Raw genomic sequence first — 15,320 nt, forward strand, 5'->3', positions numbered from 1 at the left:
TAGTGCTGACAAAGAGGACAAAAGAGAAGGATTGGGCAGGGGAGAAGGGGAAGGGACCAAACAAACGCATGAATAATATATGTGATGTAGGGAATAATTTGATTATACTGAACATGTATATTATATGATTCTTTCAGAAACTTTGTATATAAAGAGACATTTTTATATATATTCATCAGTCCTTCATGATTTAAAATTTTATCCATTATAATTTTTAAATTAATTATTTTTTCATCTATTTTTATATTTTATTAATATTATCATTTCTTGATTTCAGAGTTTTACCCTTATCTCCAAAATACCAGTCAATAAATTGACAGTTCTGTTCTTATCTTGAAAATAAAATGTCTGATTTAACAATGCCAGTCACCACTAGAACTAAACCTCAGTTGTGCAAGAGTTTCAAATAGCCTTGTTATAAAATTGTGTCAATTATTTTGCTTTAACCGCTAAACACCTACATCATTTGCAACCAGCACCCAGCACCCTACGACCTATTTATCAATGACCGAACAGTTAAAATCAAACTTTACATTAACAAATGGTTCAGATCTAAATTCAAACGGTGGGTTAATGCAGAGAATATGAATTCAAAATAACAAGGCAACTGGCACTGTGTTAGCAAGAGAGCCCTGAGCAGATATGACAAGGCGGAGGCCCTACAAATAATTATTTTCAAGTGAAGGGCAAAATTGTCATTTTATATTTTTTTATTAATATTTTTATATATTTTATTTAAATTAAATTAAGAAATAAATTTATAATAAAATAAGTGAGTTAAGATGAAAAATGGTTAATTTAAACATTTTGATTAATAGATGAATATCTAAATCATAAAATTTAATTCTATATTATAAAAACATTTTTTTTTTTTCCTTTCCTCACCAAGGTGGGGAAGTGTCTTCTCTGTCTCTGATCCCCACTTGGATTCGTCCCTTAAAAGGGACGGACAGGTAAAGCCAGCGTCAAAAAGAAAAGAAAGTACTTCACAAGACAACATGAAGCATAAACACAAGAAAAAAGTACAAGCGAAGTAGAATGACGTGTTGAAGCATCGGTGAGTGAGATCGGACGCAATCTTCCGGTGGGTCACGAATGATATATTTGTTTGGTTCTTCTTAAGATTAAGATTTGTGTATACTTGATCTAAATGAATTATAATTTTTTTTTTTAAAGAAAAGTGGTATATACCACCGATTTCATTTGAAATCAAAACATATATGATTTAGTACCAAATTGGTACCAAAATCAAATATAACATGTCCATACAGCTATTTAAAAATAAAGAAAAAACAAGTTCAGAGAAACAAGCTCACAACTAAGAAAAGTAAAAACATAAGAATCTACTAAAAACACTGAAAGTATATAAAGCTAAGGACTATATATCCAATAAATCTTCATCACTCTCCTCTTCTCCAGACATTGGAGATGGAGGGTTGCCAGCTCCAAAACCCTGCATATCCTCTGAACTGTCCACTTGGGAAATGGACATTAGAAGGTCCACTACGTGAGCCAATTCTGAACTTCTTACCTCTTCCTCTTGTATTTGATCTGGGAGATCCTTAACATCAGAATGGAGCATTAGACTCAATTTGAAAAATGAATCATCTAATCGAGATTGACACCAAAAGCTAGCTAATGAAATAATTTTTGTTCCAATAGATTTAATCGGTAGAGGGTTAGCATCATTAAAACAAATTCTATTTCTTTCCAGCCAAATAGTCCATAAAATGGATCCTCTAAGTAGCTCAACCAATAACCTATCCTTTAAAGGAATGTATGCATCTAATACCCATAAATCCTCTAAAGATGCACAAGTAAATGTAAAGTTATTATGATCAGCAATCCAATTCCAAATTAATATAATGTAAGAACAATGTATAAAAAGATGTTCAGTATCTTCAGGTTGACCACAAAAAACACAAGAAATATCACCTGGCCAACCTTTATTGGCTAAATTAATTTTAGTAAGGATTTTATCCCGTCTAACTAACCATAAGAATATTTTTATTTTCAAAGGGATATGTGATTTCCAAATAGAATTGTACTCCTTGTTAGGAATACCCCCATATTCAAGTCATTGATAAAAATAATGTACAGTAAAATTATCATCCTTGGACCATCTCCAAATCAATCTATCTTCTAACTGATCAGACAAAGTGAAATGCTGAAATCTACATTGTAAAGCATGTCATTCTTCTAAACATACCCCAGTCAATTGTCTTTTGAAAGACAATTGAAGAGTAGAACTATTAAAAGCCTCTACAACCGAAATAAATCTATGAGATACAATGAAAAACAAATGCGGATATTGATGTTGTAAAGCATGCTCAGAACACCATCTATCTAACCAAAAATAAGTAGTTTGACCATTACCTATTTCTTTGTTTAAACCTAAATTAATAACTGGAATATCCTTAAGAATAGATCTCCAGAAGGGAGAGCAAATTGTAGTAGTAGTTCTTGTTCCATATTTACTTCTAATTATATCCTTCCATTTATCATGTACTGTATTATCTAAAAATATAATCCACCATTTAGCCAATAAAGCCATATTCATAAGTTTCAAATCTAAAATACCCAAACCACCTTGACTTTTACTCTTACAAACTATCCTCCATTCCACGAAATGATATTTTTTCCTTGTAGAATTACCTCCATGCCACAAGAATTTTCTCCTAATCTTATCTATTCTATGTCTAATTTTAACTGGTAATCTATAAATAGAAAGCCAATATAAAGGAATAGCTGAAATGACAGAATTGAGAAGAGTAACTCTACCTCCTAAAGATAATAAGGAGCCCTTCCAAGTTTGCAATTTTTTCTCAATTTTATCTATAAGAAGTTGCCAATCAATGTCTGTAAGAGACTTATTATTGATCGGGACACCTAAATAGGTAAGAGGTAAAGTAACTACTTTGCAACCCAAAACAGAAGCTAAATCAGCACACTCTAAATCATTCAAATTTAATGGGTACATCTCACTTTTGTCATAATTAATCTTGAGACCGGAGACATTTTCAAATGCCAAAATGAGCCATTTTCAAATGAATTATAAAATTATTCAGCAATATCTAAATATGGATCGAACGGTCTTAAATCTGATGTCTATTGAGTGCGTATCCTCTGAGATATCTCATATTTTGCATGACTGATGTGTCCAGTGCCTATTCGAGGTGACGTAGGGGGCCGGTATTATTTGAGCTTTGAGATTCGTGCAGAACGTATTGCAACGGTTGAGATTTTCCAAAAAGTAACGCAAAATATGAGATATCTCAGAGGATGCGAATTCATGTCTATCGGACCGCATCCAATTTTCACAGTTAACTTTGTCTCCTGGATATAAAGAGGAAATTTTACAATGTCAACAATTAAAATTAAAGATTCAAAGGTCATCTAAATATCTAATATTCCCTACCAAAAGTGAAAAGTACGAGGCTTTTGTTGAACGAGACTACTATTTCAAGAGCTCAAATTATAACACTAAGAGCAGGAGAAATATTCTAAATATACACCGGATTTAATTTTATTTAAAAATAGTTTTCTTATTTACACACAAATATACTTTAATGAAAAGTAATCCATCCACTTAAAGAAAAATAATTGTGTGTGTTTTTGTGATAGACAACATCACACTAATAAAAAAAAAATTAGTTTCCGTGATTTATTTTGAGCTTATGATTGTCTACAGTTTTGATATGTTTTACATTTTGCAAAATTTCAATAGTTTGATTGCTATGTTAATAGTTTTCTTATAAACGCATAGTATTTTTTTTTAAATAGTAGTTTTAAACTTAAAATGAGCGACAAAATATGTTGTTATTTCATAAGTGTTTGAAATTTGAAAATAATATTAATGTTTTTGTTTAGAAAAAAAATGTAATGTCCCCAAAGTCTAATTCTCGAAAAATCTGTGGATCTCCACATGCTTTTAACTGTCATTAATAGCAATAGACCCCTAACATGGTTCCCCAACACCAATCTTCAAATATCCCCAAACCATATATAAACTTTAATACTAAATTTTGTAAACCCATTCAACGAATTCTACAAAAACTAGCAACTTTTTATTATAGTGTGGTCTCCAATAAACTCCCCTAGTTTAACCACTTTGATTAAGACCACTTGTAATACTTTGATCAGAACCACTGGGACCGCTTGTAGAAGTTCTTTAATGACTTTTCAAAACTAAAAACTAAACCGGGATCATTTTAAACCATGTAAATTGTTTCTTTGAATCCTGTAAACTTTTTTTTTTAATCATGTAAACATAACAAACATTAAATTTGTAGATTTATGTGATAAGATTTACAATATTATGTTCTTAAATTTCTTAATTACAAATGTATTGATTGAGGATTGGAACCTAATATATATAAAAAAAAATGTTTTAAATGAAGACAAATTGATATATTTATTTCATTCGGCACTGTATATTTGTGATTTGAGCTTTCAAAATAGCAGCCCACGTTTAAATAAAGAACCTCCCGGTCTACCCTTTTTTTTTCCTAAAAACTGGAAAAGAAGAAAAAGATAGAAACGGACATGAGACTAAAGAAAGATATTCCTTATTTCGAATAAGAAAATGCACATGTCTGGTTTAAACTTCAGAGCGATTTGATGTAGTGATCCAAATATTTATTCGATTGAATGTCATCATATACTTTTATTGAGTGAGTCTATGGTACTATGCATATCACGGGTTGGTCCGTGCTACGGCTCAATATTTGAGTTTTCAAAATCCTAATGGTCGATCCGAACCGTTCATCTTGTTCTCCATATTAATATGTGTTTGGAGACCAAATTTTACATTTTTTGAATTTTTTTTTTACTAATTTGTTAGATATTTAGAAAATCACTTGATCTGAAAATTCTGAACCATCCAAAAACAGTGATTTTCAATAAATCTAAAAAAATAGTAAACAAATTTCAAAAAATATAAAATTTGGTCTTCAAACACTTATTAATATGGAGAACAAGATGAACGGTTCGGATCGACCGTTAGGATTTTGAAAACTCGAATATTGAGCCGTAGAATAGGCCAAATCGTAATATGCATAGTACCATAGACTCACTCTACCTTTATTTTAACGAATGCGGTCACAACCATATTCACAAGATTCGTGAATTATTTGCGAATTAAATCAAAATAATTCGTTTTTCTGGTGATGCTGGACTGAACGTCGAATTAAATCAAAATAAATTGAAATATTTATTCGTGAAATAATTCGTTTTTCTGGTGATGCCGGACCGAACGTCGAATTATTCGGTTGACCAAACTTTGACCAAATTAAACCCGAATAATTCGCGAATTTTTCCCGACTTTTTTCCCATAACATTTTTTTTTGCTCTCTTGCAGAACTGATATCTCTGATATAAATAATTTTGAATCATTTTTGAATTATACCTGAATTTATTATTTCCGAATCACAAATTTTTGACCTCGCTAAACCGAACCCGAATAATTCATTTATTACTATGGTCACTACCATGCCGTGCAGGATTTGCCTATAGTTATGAGTTATGACCATAGTAATTAATAATACATGCATAATATAATCATTTGCCTTTTCGGGCAAAAAATAATATAAGATTTTTTTGTAAGACCTGGAAAATATTCTTATCCACAGCTAATATAAAATTATTTTATTAATGTATTCATATGAGCACTGTTGGCAGCATCTTTTAAACATAGAACACAAATACAAAAGAACAGAGAATAAATAATTAGGTGCGATTACAGTTGTTTATCCACTATTAAAGACGACACGGTCTTGAAATTATCGAGCCTTACAGTTGGCATTCATCTAAAATTTAGCCTGGCAAATCTATTCGGATATCGATCACCAAGTGATTCCCTGCTTGACATCCATTAACAAATCATCTATCGAAAACTGGCCTTTTTATTTATTTATTTTATTATTATTATTATTGTTATTATTATATTTTGTTCAGGCTGTTGATTTAAAATGCCTAGGAGACCGTTTGCTTGTAGTACATGGACACTGTAACAAAACAAGTTGATTATGTTAAAATTAATATTTTGAAATTAAGATAAAAGTATAAAAGAGCTAATATACTAATGTTATTGATTCTAACAGGTTAATATTTTCTTAGAGAACCTATCAATATTTTTAATAATTTATCTTACTAACTCATGCAACAGCTAATGATGTTCCAGTCAAAACATTTAAATTGAACACTAAAACATATAAGATGAATACTGAAATAAACTGAATTGTAGAACAGTAATACAACCTAAATAAATCAAATTCTAAGCTAATACAATTAATTGTAAAATAATATTACTTAAATTTGGTAGTGAAGCTACCTCTAAAATTTGACGAGGTTAAAGGGTCCTCCTGTCAACTCTAACAAAGATCCAACAATGTTTTGGCTAACTTATGACAAATCTCTCAACACATAAATTAAATACTAACACCAATAAACTAAGTACTAAAACCAATAAAACTGAATGTGAAAATAATGATGCAAGCTAATTCACACATTCTAAATCTCAAATCAAATAAGCTAAATACTAAGGCCAATAAAGTAAATATTAAGATCAATAAGCATAATTTTAAGTCTAATTAAATGAATTATAAAATATTGAGCTTTGAAGTTGGCCGCACCGCCATCAAAAGTTGGACTTTTGATGAAAGTTCACACCAATAAGCTCATCAAATTACTATCACATGTTTGTCGCAAGTCATAAAAGATAACGAAGACAATTTGTTCACATTGTTAATTAGTCAAAATAAATTGTTGTCTAGTCAAACTATTTGATAGTAATGACGACAATAATAATAGTATTCATATTTAACATATATAATATATAATATCAAATTAAAGAGCGAGATATATACAAATGGAGATACGAGCTCGGAGTTGTAAAGCATTTCTCCAACATTTAAATAGAAAGCCAACGCGGCGATGAATCCTTATCGAGCCCCCAAAAAGTGAGTTGCAAGTACAACCATACAAACATGCATCCAATAAATACAAAAGGATATGATCTGCTAAAATCAAGAGGAGGGTTGAAATGCCTCGATTTCTCTCCATCATTTTTAAAGTTCAAACAGTCGATCCGAACCGCTCAACCTAACCTCCATACTAAAATATTTTTGGAGACCAAATTTTATATTTTTAGAAATTTTTTTACTATTTTTTTAGATAGGTAAAAAAATACTGTTTTTAGATGGTTCAGATTTACTAATTTTGTACCTATCTAAGAAAATAGTAAAAAAATTCCTAAAAATATAAAATTTGGTCTCCAAACATATTTTAGTATGGAGGTTAGGTTGAGCGGTTCGGATCAACTGTTTGAACTTTGAAAATGATAGAGAGAGATGGAGGCATGATGGAGACACAAAAACATGGAGGCATTTGAACCCTCCTCAATCAAGAGTATGATAAATTCCCCGTTTTCTACTTTTTCTAGGAATCATGACAGAAACAGAATTTTAATAAAAAAAAAAAAAAAAGGAGGGCTCAAATGTCTGATTATACCTCAATCATATCACGTTTTCTTATTTTTGATTTTAAAGTTTAAAAAGTCGATTAAGCTCCTCAATATGATTGTTGTATTACAATATATTTGAAGACCGAACTTTATATTATTTAAATTTTTGTACTATTTGTTTATACCAGTACAAAATCACTGTTTTTTTAGATTATAAACTATCCAAAAACAGTAATTATGTACATATCTAAATCTACAGTAATTTATTTCTTAAAAAATATTATAAAGTTTGGTCTTCAAATGAATTTTAATATAGAAATAATATTGAGCAGTTCAAATTGTTTGTTTAGATTTTGACAATAAAGATAAAAAATATGGAGCATAATTTTAAAACACAAAATGATAGAGCATTCTAGTCATCGTTTAAAAAAAATGATTACATAAACAAAAACTTTGTTGTTTCGTTTATGATCTTAATAATCAAGAGCGTCACTTCAAAACTATGTTAGTCGGATACTTCTTTATGGGCTCCATTTTTGTATCGGGTGTGTATCGGATACAGATATGCACTCAATACTACCCCGATACTTGTTCGATAGATGATACGCCATCTGGTGTGTCCTTAATCTTTTGATACAGTTTGACTCGCGACGATACGTTTTTGACACGTATAGATACGATTGGGATACGCAGATTCTTCAAAATCCGAAAATTTTCTAACTGTGAAACGTGCATGGACCAGCCCAGGGTTGTGCACAGTGCAACCAGTGGCGGAACTATGTACAAGCAAAGGGGGCCAGGCACCCCCCAACTTATCAGAAATTGTTTATTGGAGTGATTATTTTCATATGATTTTTTACAGATGCATACCGATTGACATCTTTTATGCGGTTGTTCTTTCGTCTTTCAACAACTTCCCCCTTTCCTCCAAATTTCAAATCTTGATTCCGCCCCGTGCAACGCGCATAAACCATACTAAATATATTTCTAGTACCGATGAGAATCAAATACATTCCTCTCAATTTGAACCATCCTGAATTTTTTATATCTAATTCAAGTGTTGAATTAATGATATAATTAATATAATAAAAAGTAATATATATAATAGAAGTGTCGCATTTTTAATTTTTAAAAATTACCGCTGTATCATATATATACAACATCGCTCCAAACAAATAAAATCCCCCTTGTTGGCTTTCTTTCTTTTTTCGGTCTACAGACGTCTAATACTATTCCGATTTCGGAGAAGTGACCAATGTACTTTTTTTCTCGCTGACCGAGAAAATCATGCGGGAGCATTGGCTACGCCTGGAGCATCTACTGACAGGTACTCCTAACTCCTTGCTTGTTCAACTTGGGCTGTGGCCTGTGGGGGAAGAAAAATGATCAATTGTGAAAATTTAATGGAAATAGTTATGAACACAAAAGATTCCATGGAAATATTAAAAAGTAAACATAAATTTAAAACGAAACTTGCGATAAATAAAGCTTGTATTTTCACTCTAGTCCACCTTATTTTATTTGGATGGCATGGATGGATTTGAATTCCGTACAATATCCTATCGTGTAGAATGAGATCTGCATCATGAATTATAACCCAACACAAACTTTAAAGCGGACTCTTATAATATGAATAGGAACTGAAATTATTTTGACTAGGTTAGAAGTTATTCCACATGGTAAGGTACCGCATAAGACACTCATGTGGAGAAGAATATTTTTATTGAAAATAAAATATTATAAAATGTATTTTTCTATAGACTAGAATTAGGATTTTAAATGACTAGTTATTAGCTACGTAATAGCTGCGTTATAGATTTTTAAAACTTTAAAAGCTATAGCATCATTTTCTATGTTATAGCATTCTTTTAGACTTTCTGCGATAATGCAATAAACGCTATTTAAAACATTAACTGAAATATATAGAATTTCATCCTTTTCACCTTAAATGATATTTATCTCACATAACATTAGTTACAAATTCAATTACTAATATAAATTTGATATGTCCGAAGGGTGAAAATATACTGCTTTGCTCTGTTTTAAAAAAATATACAAAATCACAAGTTTATAGTTACAAAACTTTTGGGACATTAGTTTACGTTCCACATTTTTTTTAATGTAATTATACGGAGTTAATAAATGTTTGCTTGAATTACCGATAGATCGACATCGAGAAAATTAGATATGAGTAATTTTGATTACGTATTTTTTTCTTTCAGCATACACTATGAAACTAAACATGTATTAGTAGTGATATCGGTGATCACATATCGCAGGTAATTACATTTAACCATATTTTATTCAAATGACAGCCATATATATATTTATAAGGAGTTAGGCTAATATGACATTGGTGTTATTTGAAACTAAATAACACCAAATCTTAAACCCTTAGATCTGCTTTAAGATTCGTACAAAATAAAGTGCTTGAACAGTAAAAGCGGATATTACGAATCTTAAAGCAGATCTAAGGGTTTAAGATTTGGTGTTATTTAGTTTCAAATAACACCAATGTCATATTAGCCTAACTCATTTATAAGAGTTTAGAGACATTATTCTAAACATAATTTTAAATAGCTATGGGATCCAAACGAGAAACTTGCTATTCCGTATAGATGCTATTCTCACTAATATTGTTTCTGGTATCATATGGAATACCAACAATCATCGGGTGTTAAGATAGAAAAATATTTATTTCTCAAATTTTCGTCTTCACAGTCCTGAAATTACAAAGTTAACGCTACTTCTGTCATCTCCACGTCGCAAAAATTCATTTGAGATCCTGCTTACTTATTTTTCTTCTTAACTAGCACCACATTAACACTACCATTCCTGAATTACAACTATTCAACATTCTAAATGTACAATCTAAATAACTCATTAATTTAAATAACACTATTTTCACACTAATATAAAAAAAAAACATTATTTTTTTTTTCTGTATTCCTATCTATTAATTATTTAATTTCAATTTTTCTATTTTTACACTAATCTTTGTATGACCCAAACGTACCCAATATTAGCCGAATTTTATAAAAATTTCATGTGCCCCTTTATACCTAATTAAGATTTAAACTCAGTATTACATTAAAAAATCGACAGGAGGTGATGTATATCATAGATCAGCCTCTACGTGTTTCGGTGTTTGGGAATTTTAACATCAGATCACACGGCAAGTCGGCAATCACAGTCAGTGCTCCAGGAGCAGACAAAATTTCCAACTCCTGCGCAATGGCAATCTCGTAATTCTCTCAATATTCCATGTCATCTTCAATCCCCCACTGTTTTATAGCTCCTCTCTCACACTCTTGAGCCCCGAAGAACCAGCAAAAATAGATTTTTGCGCCCTTCTCTAAGCTACTTTTTTCTTGTTAACCAGAAATAAGCTAACAAAAACTGTAAATTATAAAATATAATAAAAAATAGCCCTAGAGCCTGCATCATCGATGGGTCCCAGGACGAGCGAGGCCGCCCTCGCCAACGCCAACGGCGGATCCAAACCCGAACCCGATTCTGACCCGGAATTTGACTCCGACACTTCATCGTATAGCTGGAGGGAGGAGGCAATCAACGGCGGGACGTTGCGCCACGTTGACCTGGATAAGGGATCCAACGGCTGGGCGTCGCCTCCCGGCGATCTTTTCCATTTGAGAGCAAAAGGATACTTCTCGCGGCGGAAGAAGGTGCCGTCGGGAGAGTGGTCGTTACAGCCAGCTGGCGTCGATTGGCTCAGATCACCCGCACGTCTCGATCACGTGCTGGCCCGTTCGGACAATCGCATAACCGCTGGTTTGAGGCGCGCGAAGAGACTTGGGGTTGCCAAAAAAGGATCTTTTATCGTTGCTGTTAACCTTCAGGTTTGATTTGATTTGAATTTGTTTCGTTATTTACGATTTTAACATTCCTAAGTTCGTCGATTGTTGCTTATCTGCGCCACTTTTACTTTCGTTGGATATGCTGCAAATATGGGGAATTTAGGTTGGAAATTAAAAGTTTTCCACACGCTGTTTCTCATTAAGAAAATAATTTTATCACACGCTAATATATTTATTAAATCTCTATCAACTCTCTTGTGTGTACGCCTCTTCTGTAGTCCTCTAAGCTGATTGTTAGGTGTGATTGAGTTATCATATGATAAATGAGATTAAAAAAAACTAACTGTGAAGTCGGTAAAGCACATCTCTTTCCATTTAGTTATCTATTTCTGTTAGTTGGCATTTTCGTCACGGTTGTATTAATAGTTTTCCTAATCAGGTCCCGGCCAGGCCAGAGGCATATAGTGCTGTATTCTACTTTGCCTCAGAAGAACCAATTCAACCTGAATCGCTGCTCCATAAATTTATTTATGGAGACGACGCTTACCGTAATTCCCGATTCAAGCTGGTAAATCGCATTGTAAAAGGCCCCTGGCTTGTCAAAGCAGCAGTCGGTAATTATGCTGCATGCCTCCTTGGGAAAGCACTTCCTATCAAGTAATTGCTTTCCTCTTTGTTGTCGAGATAATATTAGCATCATGTTTTAGTAGTGACCAAATAAGATTTTTGGCAAAAGACACTAAGATTCCAACTCTTCTGATATATTTGTTGATGTTGAAAATTTATCTTGCCATCTGCCGGGTGCCTTTATTTCTCAAGTTAGAATCAATATTACAAATTCAAACGTGGAGGATCAAGTGTAAGCTGCAATCTGCATTAACCTGTAATGTACCAATCTGGCTGAGTTTACCTACTTAGTCTGGCCCTCTGGGACAATCTAGATGTATTTGATCAATTCAAGCTCTGTTTAAACACTTAAGCGTTATTTGCAAATAATATTCCATGTAATTTACAGATAAAACCCCGTGTAATTTGCAAGATATCCAATGTACAAATGCAATGTCAGGTTATATTGACATCTTTTCCCCTTCCCAATGTAGGTATCACAGGGGAGATGATTATCTAGAAATAGACGTGGACATTGGTAGCTCGGCGATTGCTAGTGCAATTTTAGGTCTGGCGCTGGGCTGTGTAACATCTGTTACAATAGATATGGGGTTTGTGGTGGAGGCACAACAAGAAGAGGAGCTGCCAGAGAGGCTGATAGGAGCTGTCAGAATTGCTCAGATGGAGATGAAATCAGCTTGTTTTGTTCCTTCCGTTCCTGCCCCAGATCCTACTAATCGGATGGCGGCTGGCTGATTTTGTTATATAATACTAGTGACCAGTATAGAGGTTAGTGTTTTTCTTTGTTGCTAAGTCCTGGTTTGGTAAATTTCTAGTATGGACATGAGAGAGGTGCATACTATATCCTGAAAAAATGAATATGCATATTTCTTGAATTGAAATGACTTCAATATTTCATTTTGTTAAAAAAACAATCTGAATACAAAAAGGAAGAGAAGTGTCTTCCATATCCTAAAATCGGGTTTGTCACTAAGACAATGATTTTTCTCTCTTGTCGTTTCCTTCCTGGCCTTCTCCCCCCTTCTTTTGTTAGTTTATTGATCATCAACATCACCATCGCATTGACTTTATTTTTTTTACTATTTTTATTTATTAAATTATAGTGGGGTGAGGGGAGATTCAGCCACATGAAGGGTCAAAGAGGATGCTTAATTTTTTGCTGGTTTGGTCTGTCCATTCATGCAACTATAGATGGATTGATTTACTTAGAGCACGCATCTCTTTTGTTGCTTTCTATATTAATGTGAAAGACTATACAACAAATCAAACAGTAGATTTTTTCTAAACCAAACAGCGGCCTGACCGAAGTTTGCATTTTTTCTTGCCTGGCTGATGCTGACCTTTTCTTTTGCTTCTTTCCTTTACTTTCAGTGCTATTTGGGTTCCATCTCTTCTAGAAGCATTTGTGTACAATCTTTGCTTCTGGTCCAACTTGTACAGTTCAAAAAAGAACACCCATATATGATTAAGAAAGATAGATTATACAGCTGTTCATAATATATTTTGTCCCTTGATTCCTTGAAACTAGGATTCAAGCTTTCGTGTTTTGATGCATTACTGTGCAAGTGATGTGAATTATGGTTTCTTTTTGTTGAATGGTTTTAATGGGCCGCTGAAGATTCAAAGTATTTGGTCATTAGGGGTACTGAAGGAATTTTAGAGGAACAAAACCTGATATCTTAGTGAGATTTAGGCGTTCAGTTTGAGTTTATTTACAGCTTGGCACTGTACCTACTTCAACATCAATTTTATCTGTCATTTCATTTTATAAGAACACTGGACCGTGCTTGATGTGCCATTGTTCCTGTAATCGCCTTTATATGAATCTGCATTTCTTGTGGCAATTAGAGAAAAAATGCATTGTGTGGTCTTTCAGTGCCAAATAGGATCCTTATATTTCAGAACACTATTAAGTGGCAAGTAGATCCTCACAGAAAAAACAAAGGACTGTACTTTTTACGGATTAAGCTATGGTTCAATTTCCAATTTGTACTGGCTATATAGGATTTTTAAACTTCTTTAGAATGTCAGAGAAAATAATATTCTAGATGCTGTAAGCTATAATATTCTAACACAGTTGGAAGGCATTGGTATTTTTTCTCATAGATATCACTATTCAGCCTATTCCAATCAACCTATATAGCTGATGAATTATAATATCTTGTTAATTTGTAGGAGCATAGATTTGAATCCTTGAAATGTGGATTGACATTATATGGACGATGCCACCTGGAAATTCTGCGGAGATGAAAAATGGTAAATTAACTTCCATGTAATGAAAAAAAAGGAAAAGGAAAGGAAAATAACTCTCTTCTTAGTTAATACTCTGTAATGATCTCTCTTCTCATCGGTTAACAATTGATTATATAATATTTATTTGGTTTCTTTTGTTTTGTTTCCTTTTGAAGATGAAATATTTTATGTTGATGTCTATGAGGTCGTTAATGAACTCTTGTGGCAATTGGCTTCTTCCTAGTCAGAAGCTCATTATTATATTCCCACAAGCTAAAAAGTATGTTTTTATTGATGAATTAATTTGTGAAACTGACATCATTTGCCTTAGAACACTACACTGGCGAGTGATGCTATCAGCATGCTGTATATTAAATCGTCGAACATTTTACGTCCATGCTGCGATCATTTAAGCTTACAATGGCACTGGCAGTAGGGATGAAAACGGATCGGACACTGGTAAAATCATAATCTGTTTTTATTTTCGGAGAATCATATCAGATATCCGTTTTACAATACTATTATTTATTAAAAATATATAAATATTATTAAAAAATATAAAAGTTTATAATATTTATTTAATTATAATGATGAATAACGTAATTTTTCCTAATATATTTTAAATTATTTGATACATATTTACTATTTGAATATGAATAATTAAAATTTAAAATCATATTCGTATTCTTATCTATTCAAATAATGGATATCCGTTTGGATACGGATTCGAATTCACCCTTAGCTGCAGTGGTAGAAAGAGGAATTCGAGAAAATATGGGACTTATTTTGGTAGGATTTTTGTATAGACTTGTCTGGTCAGTCTCATCATAAACCGTACTATTATGATTGATGGGCCTATCCCGCATTAGTCCAGCAATGAGGCCTTCGGTTATTTTGCCAAATCTCAACTACATGGGCCGAAAAACCCTCCAAGGGCTTAGGCCCAAAGTGAAGGATTAACACTGGTCCGGACTCCCGAACCAATGACGTATAATAAAAAGAAGATCGATATGTGGGGGGCCACATCTCCATGACCAATCGTTTTCCCTTTTAAAACCGAAAAGAAAAATCTTTTTCCTTTCACCACACAGGATGCTTGCATCTATGTCCACTTCAGGTTCAGTTCTCTCGCATAAACTATAGTATACAAACAAATAGAAAGAGTAAAGATGGTGAATCCA

General features: G+C 32.7%; 1 protein-coding gene across 2 annotated transcripts; it reads left to right on the plus strand.

Annotated features, from left to right (window-relative positions):
• Nucleotides 1-10,737: 10,737 nt before the first annotated feature.
• LOC144569102 (protein ENHANCED DISEASE RESISTANCE 2-like) lies at nucleotides 10,738-14,292 on the plus strand. 2 transcript variants are annotated; one of them, XM_078319288.1, is made up of 4 exons: nucleotides 10,738-11,322; nucleotides 11,720-11,937; nucleotides 12,381-12,675; nucleotides 14,083-14,292. In XM_078319288.1, the coding sequence occupies exons 1-3, from the start codon at nucleotides 10,912-10,914 to the stop codon at nucleotides 12,640-12,642; spliced, it is 891 nt and encodes a 296-aa protein (XP_078175414.1). In that variant the 5' UTR covers nucleotides 10,738-10,911; the 3' UTR covers nucleotides 12,643-12,675; nucleotides 14,083-14,292. The 2 variants fall into 2 exon arrangements, with proteins under 2 accessions (XP_078175414.1, XP_078175416.1); XM_078319290.1 differs by lacking the exon at nucleotides 14,083-14,292 and adding an exon at nucleotides 13,011-13,233.
• The last annotated feature ends 1,028 nt before the right edge of the window (nucleotides 14,293-15,320 follow it).

Source organism: Carex rostrata, chromosome 18, assembly GCF_964058835.1.
Source record: "Carex rostrata chromosome 18, lpCarRost1.2, whole genome shotgun sequence".
NCBI classification, from domain to species: domain Eukaryota; kingdom Viridiplantae; phylum Streptophyta; class Magnoliopsida; order Poales; family Cyperaceae; genus Carex; species Carex rostrata.

Coding starts and splice junctions, on each gene's coding strand:
- LOC144569102 (XM_078319288.1), top strand. CDS start 10,912: ATGGGTCCCAGGACGAGCGAGGCCGCCCTCGCCAACGCCAACGGCGGA. Junction 11,323..11,719: donor TCGTTGCTGTTAACCTTCAG/GTTTGATTTGAT, acceptor TTTCCTAATCAG/GTCCCGGCCAGGCCAGAGGC. Junction 11,938..12,380: donor GGGAAAGCACTTCCTATCAA/GTAATTGCTTTC, acceptor TTCCCAATGTAG/GTATCACAGGGGAGATGATT.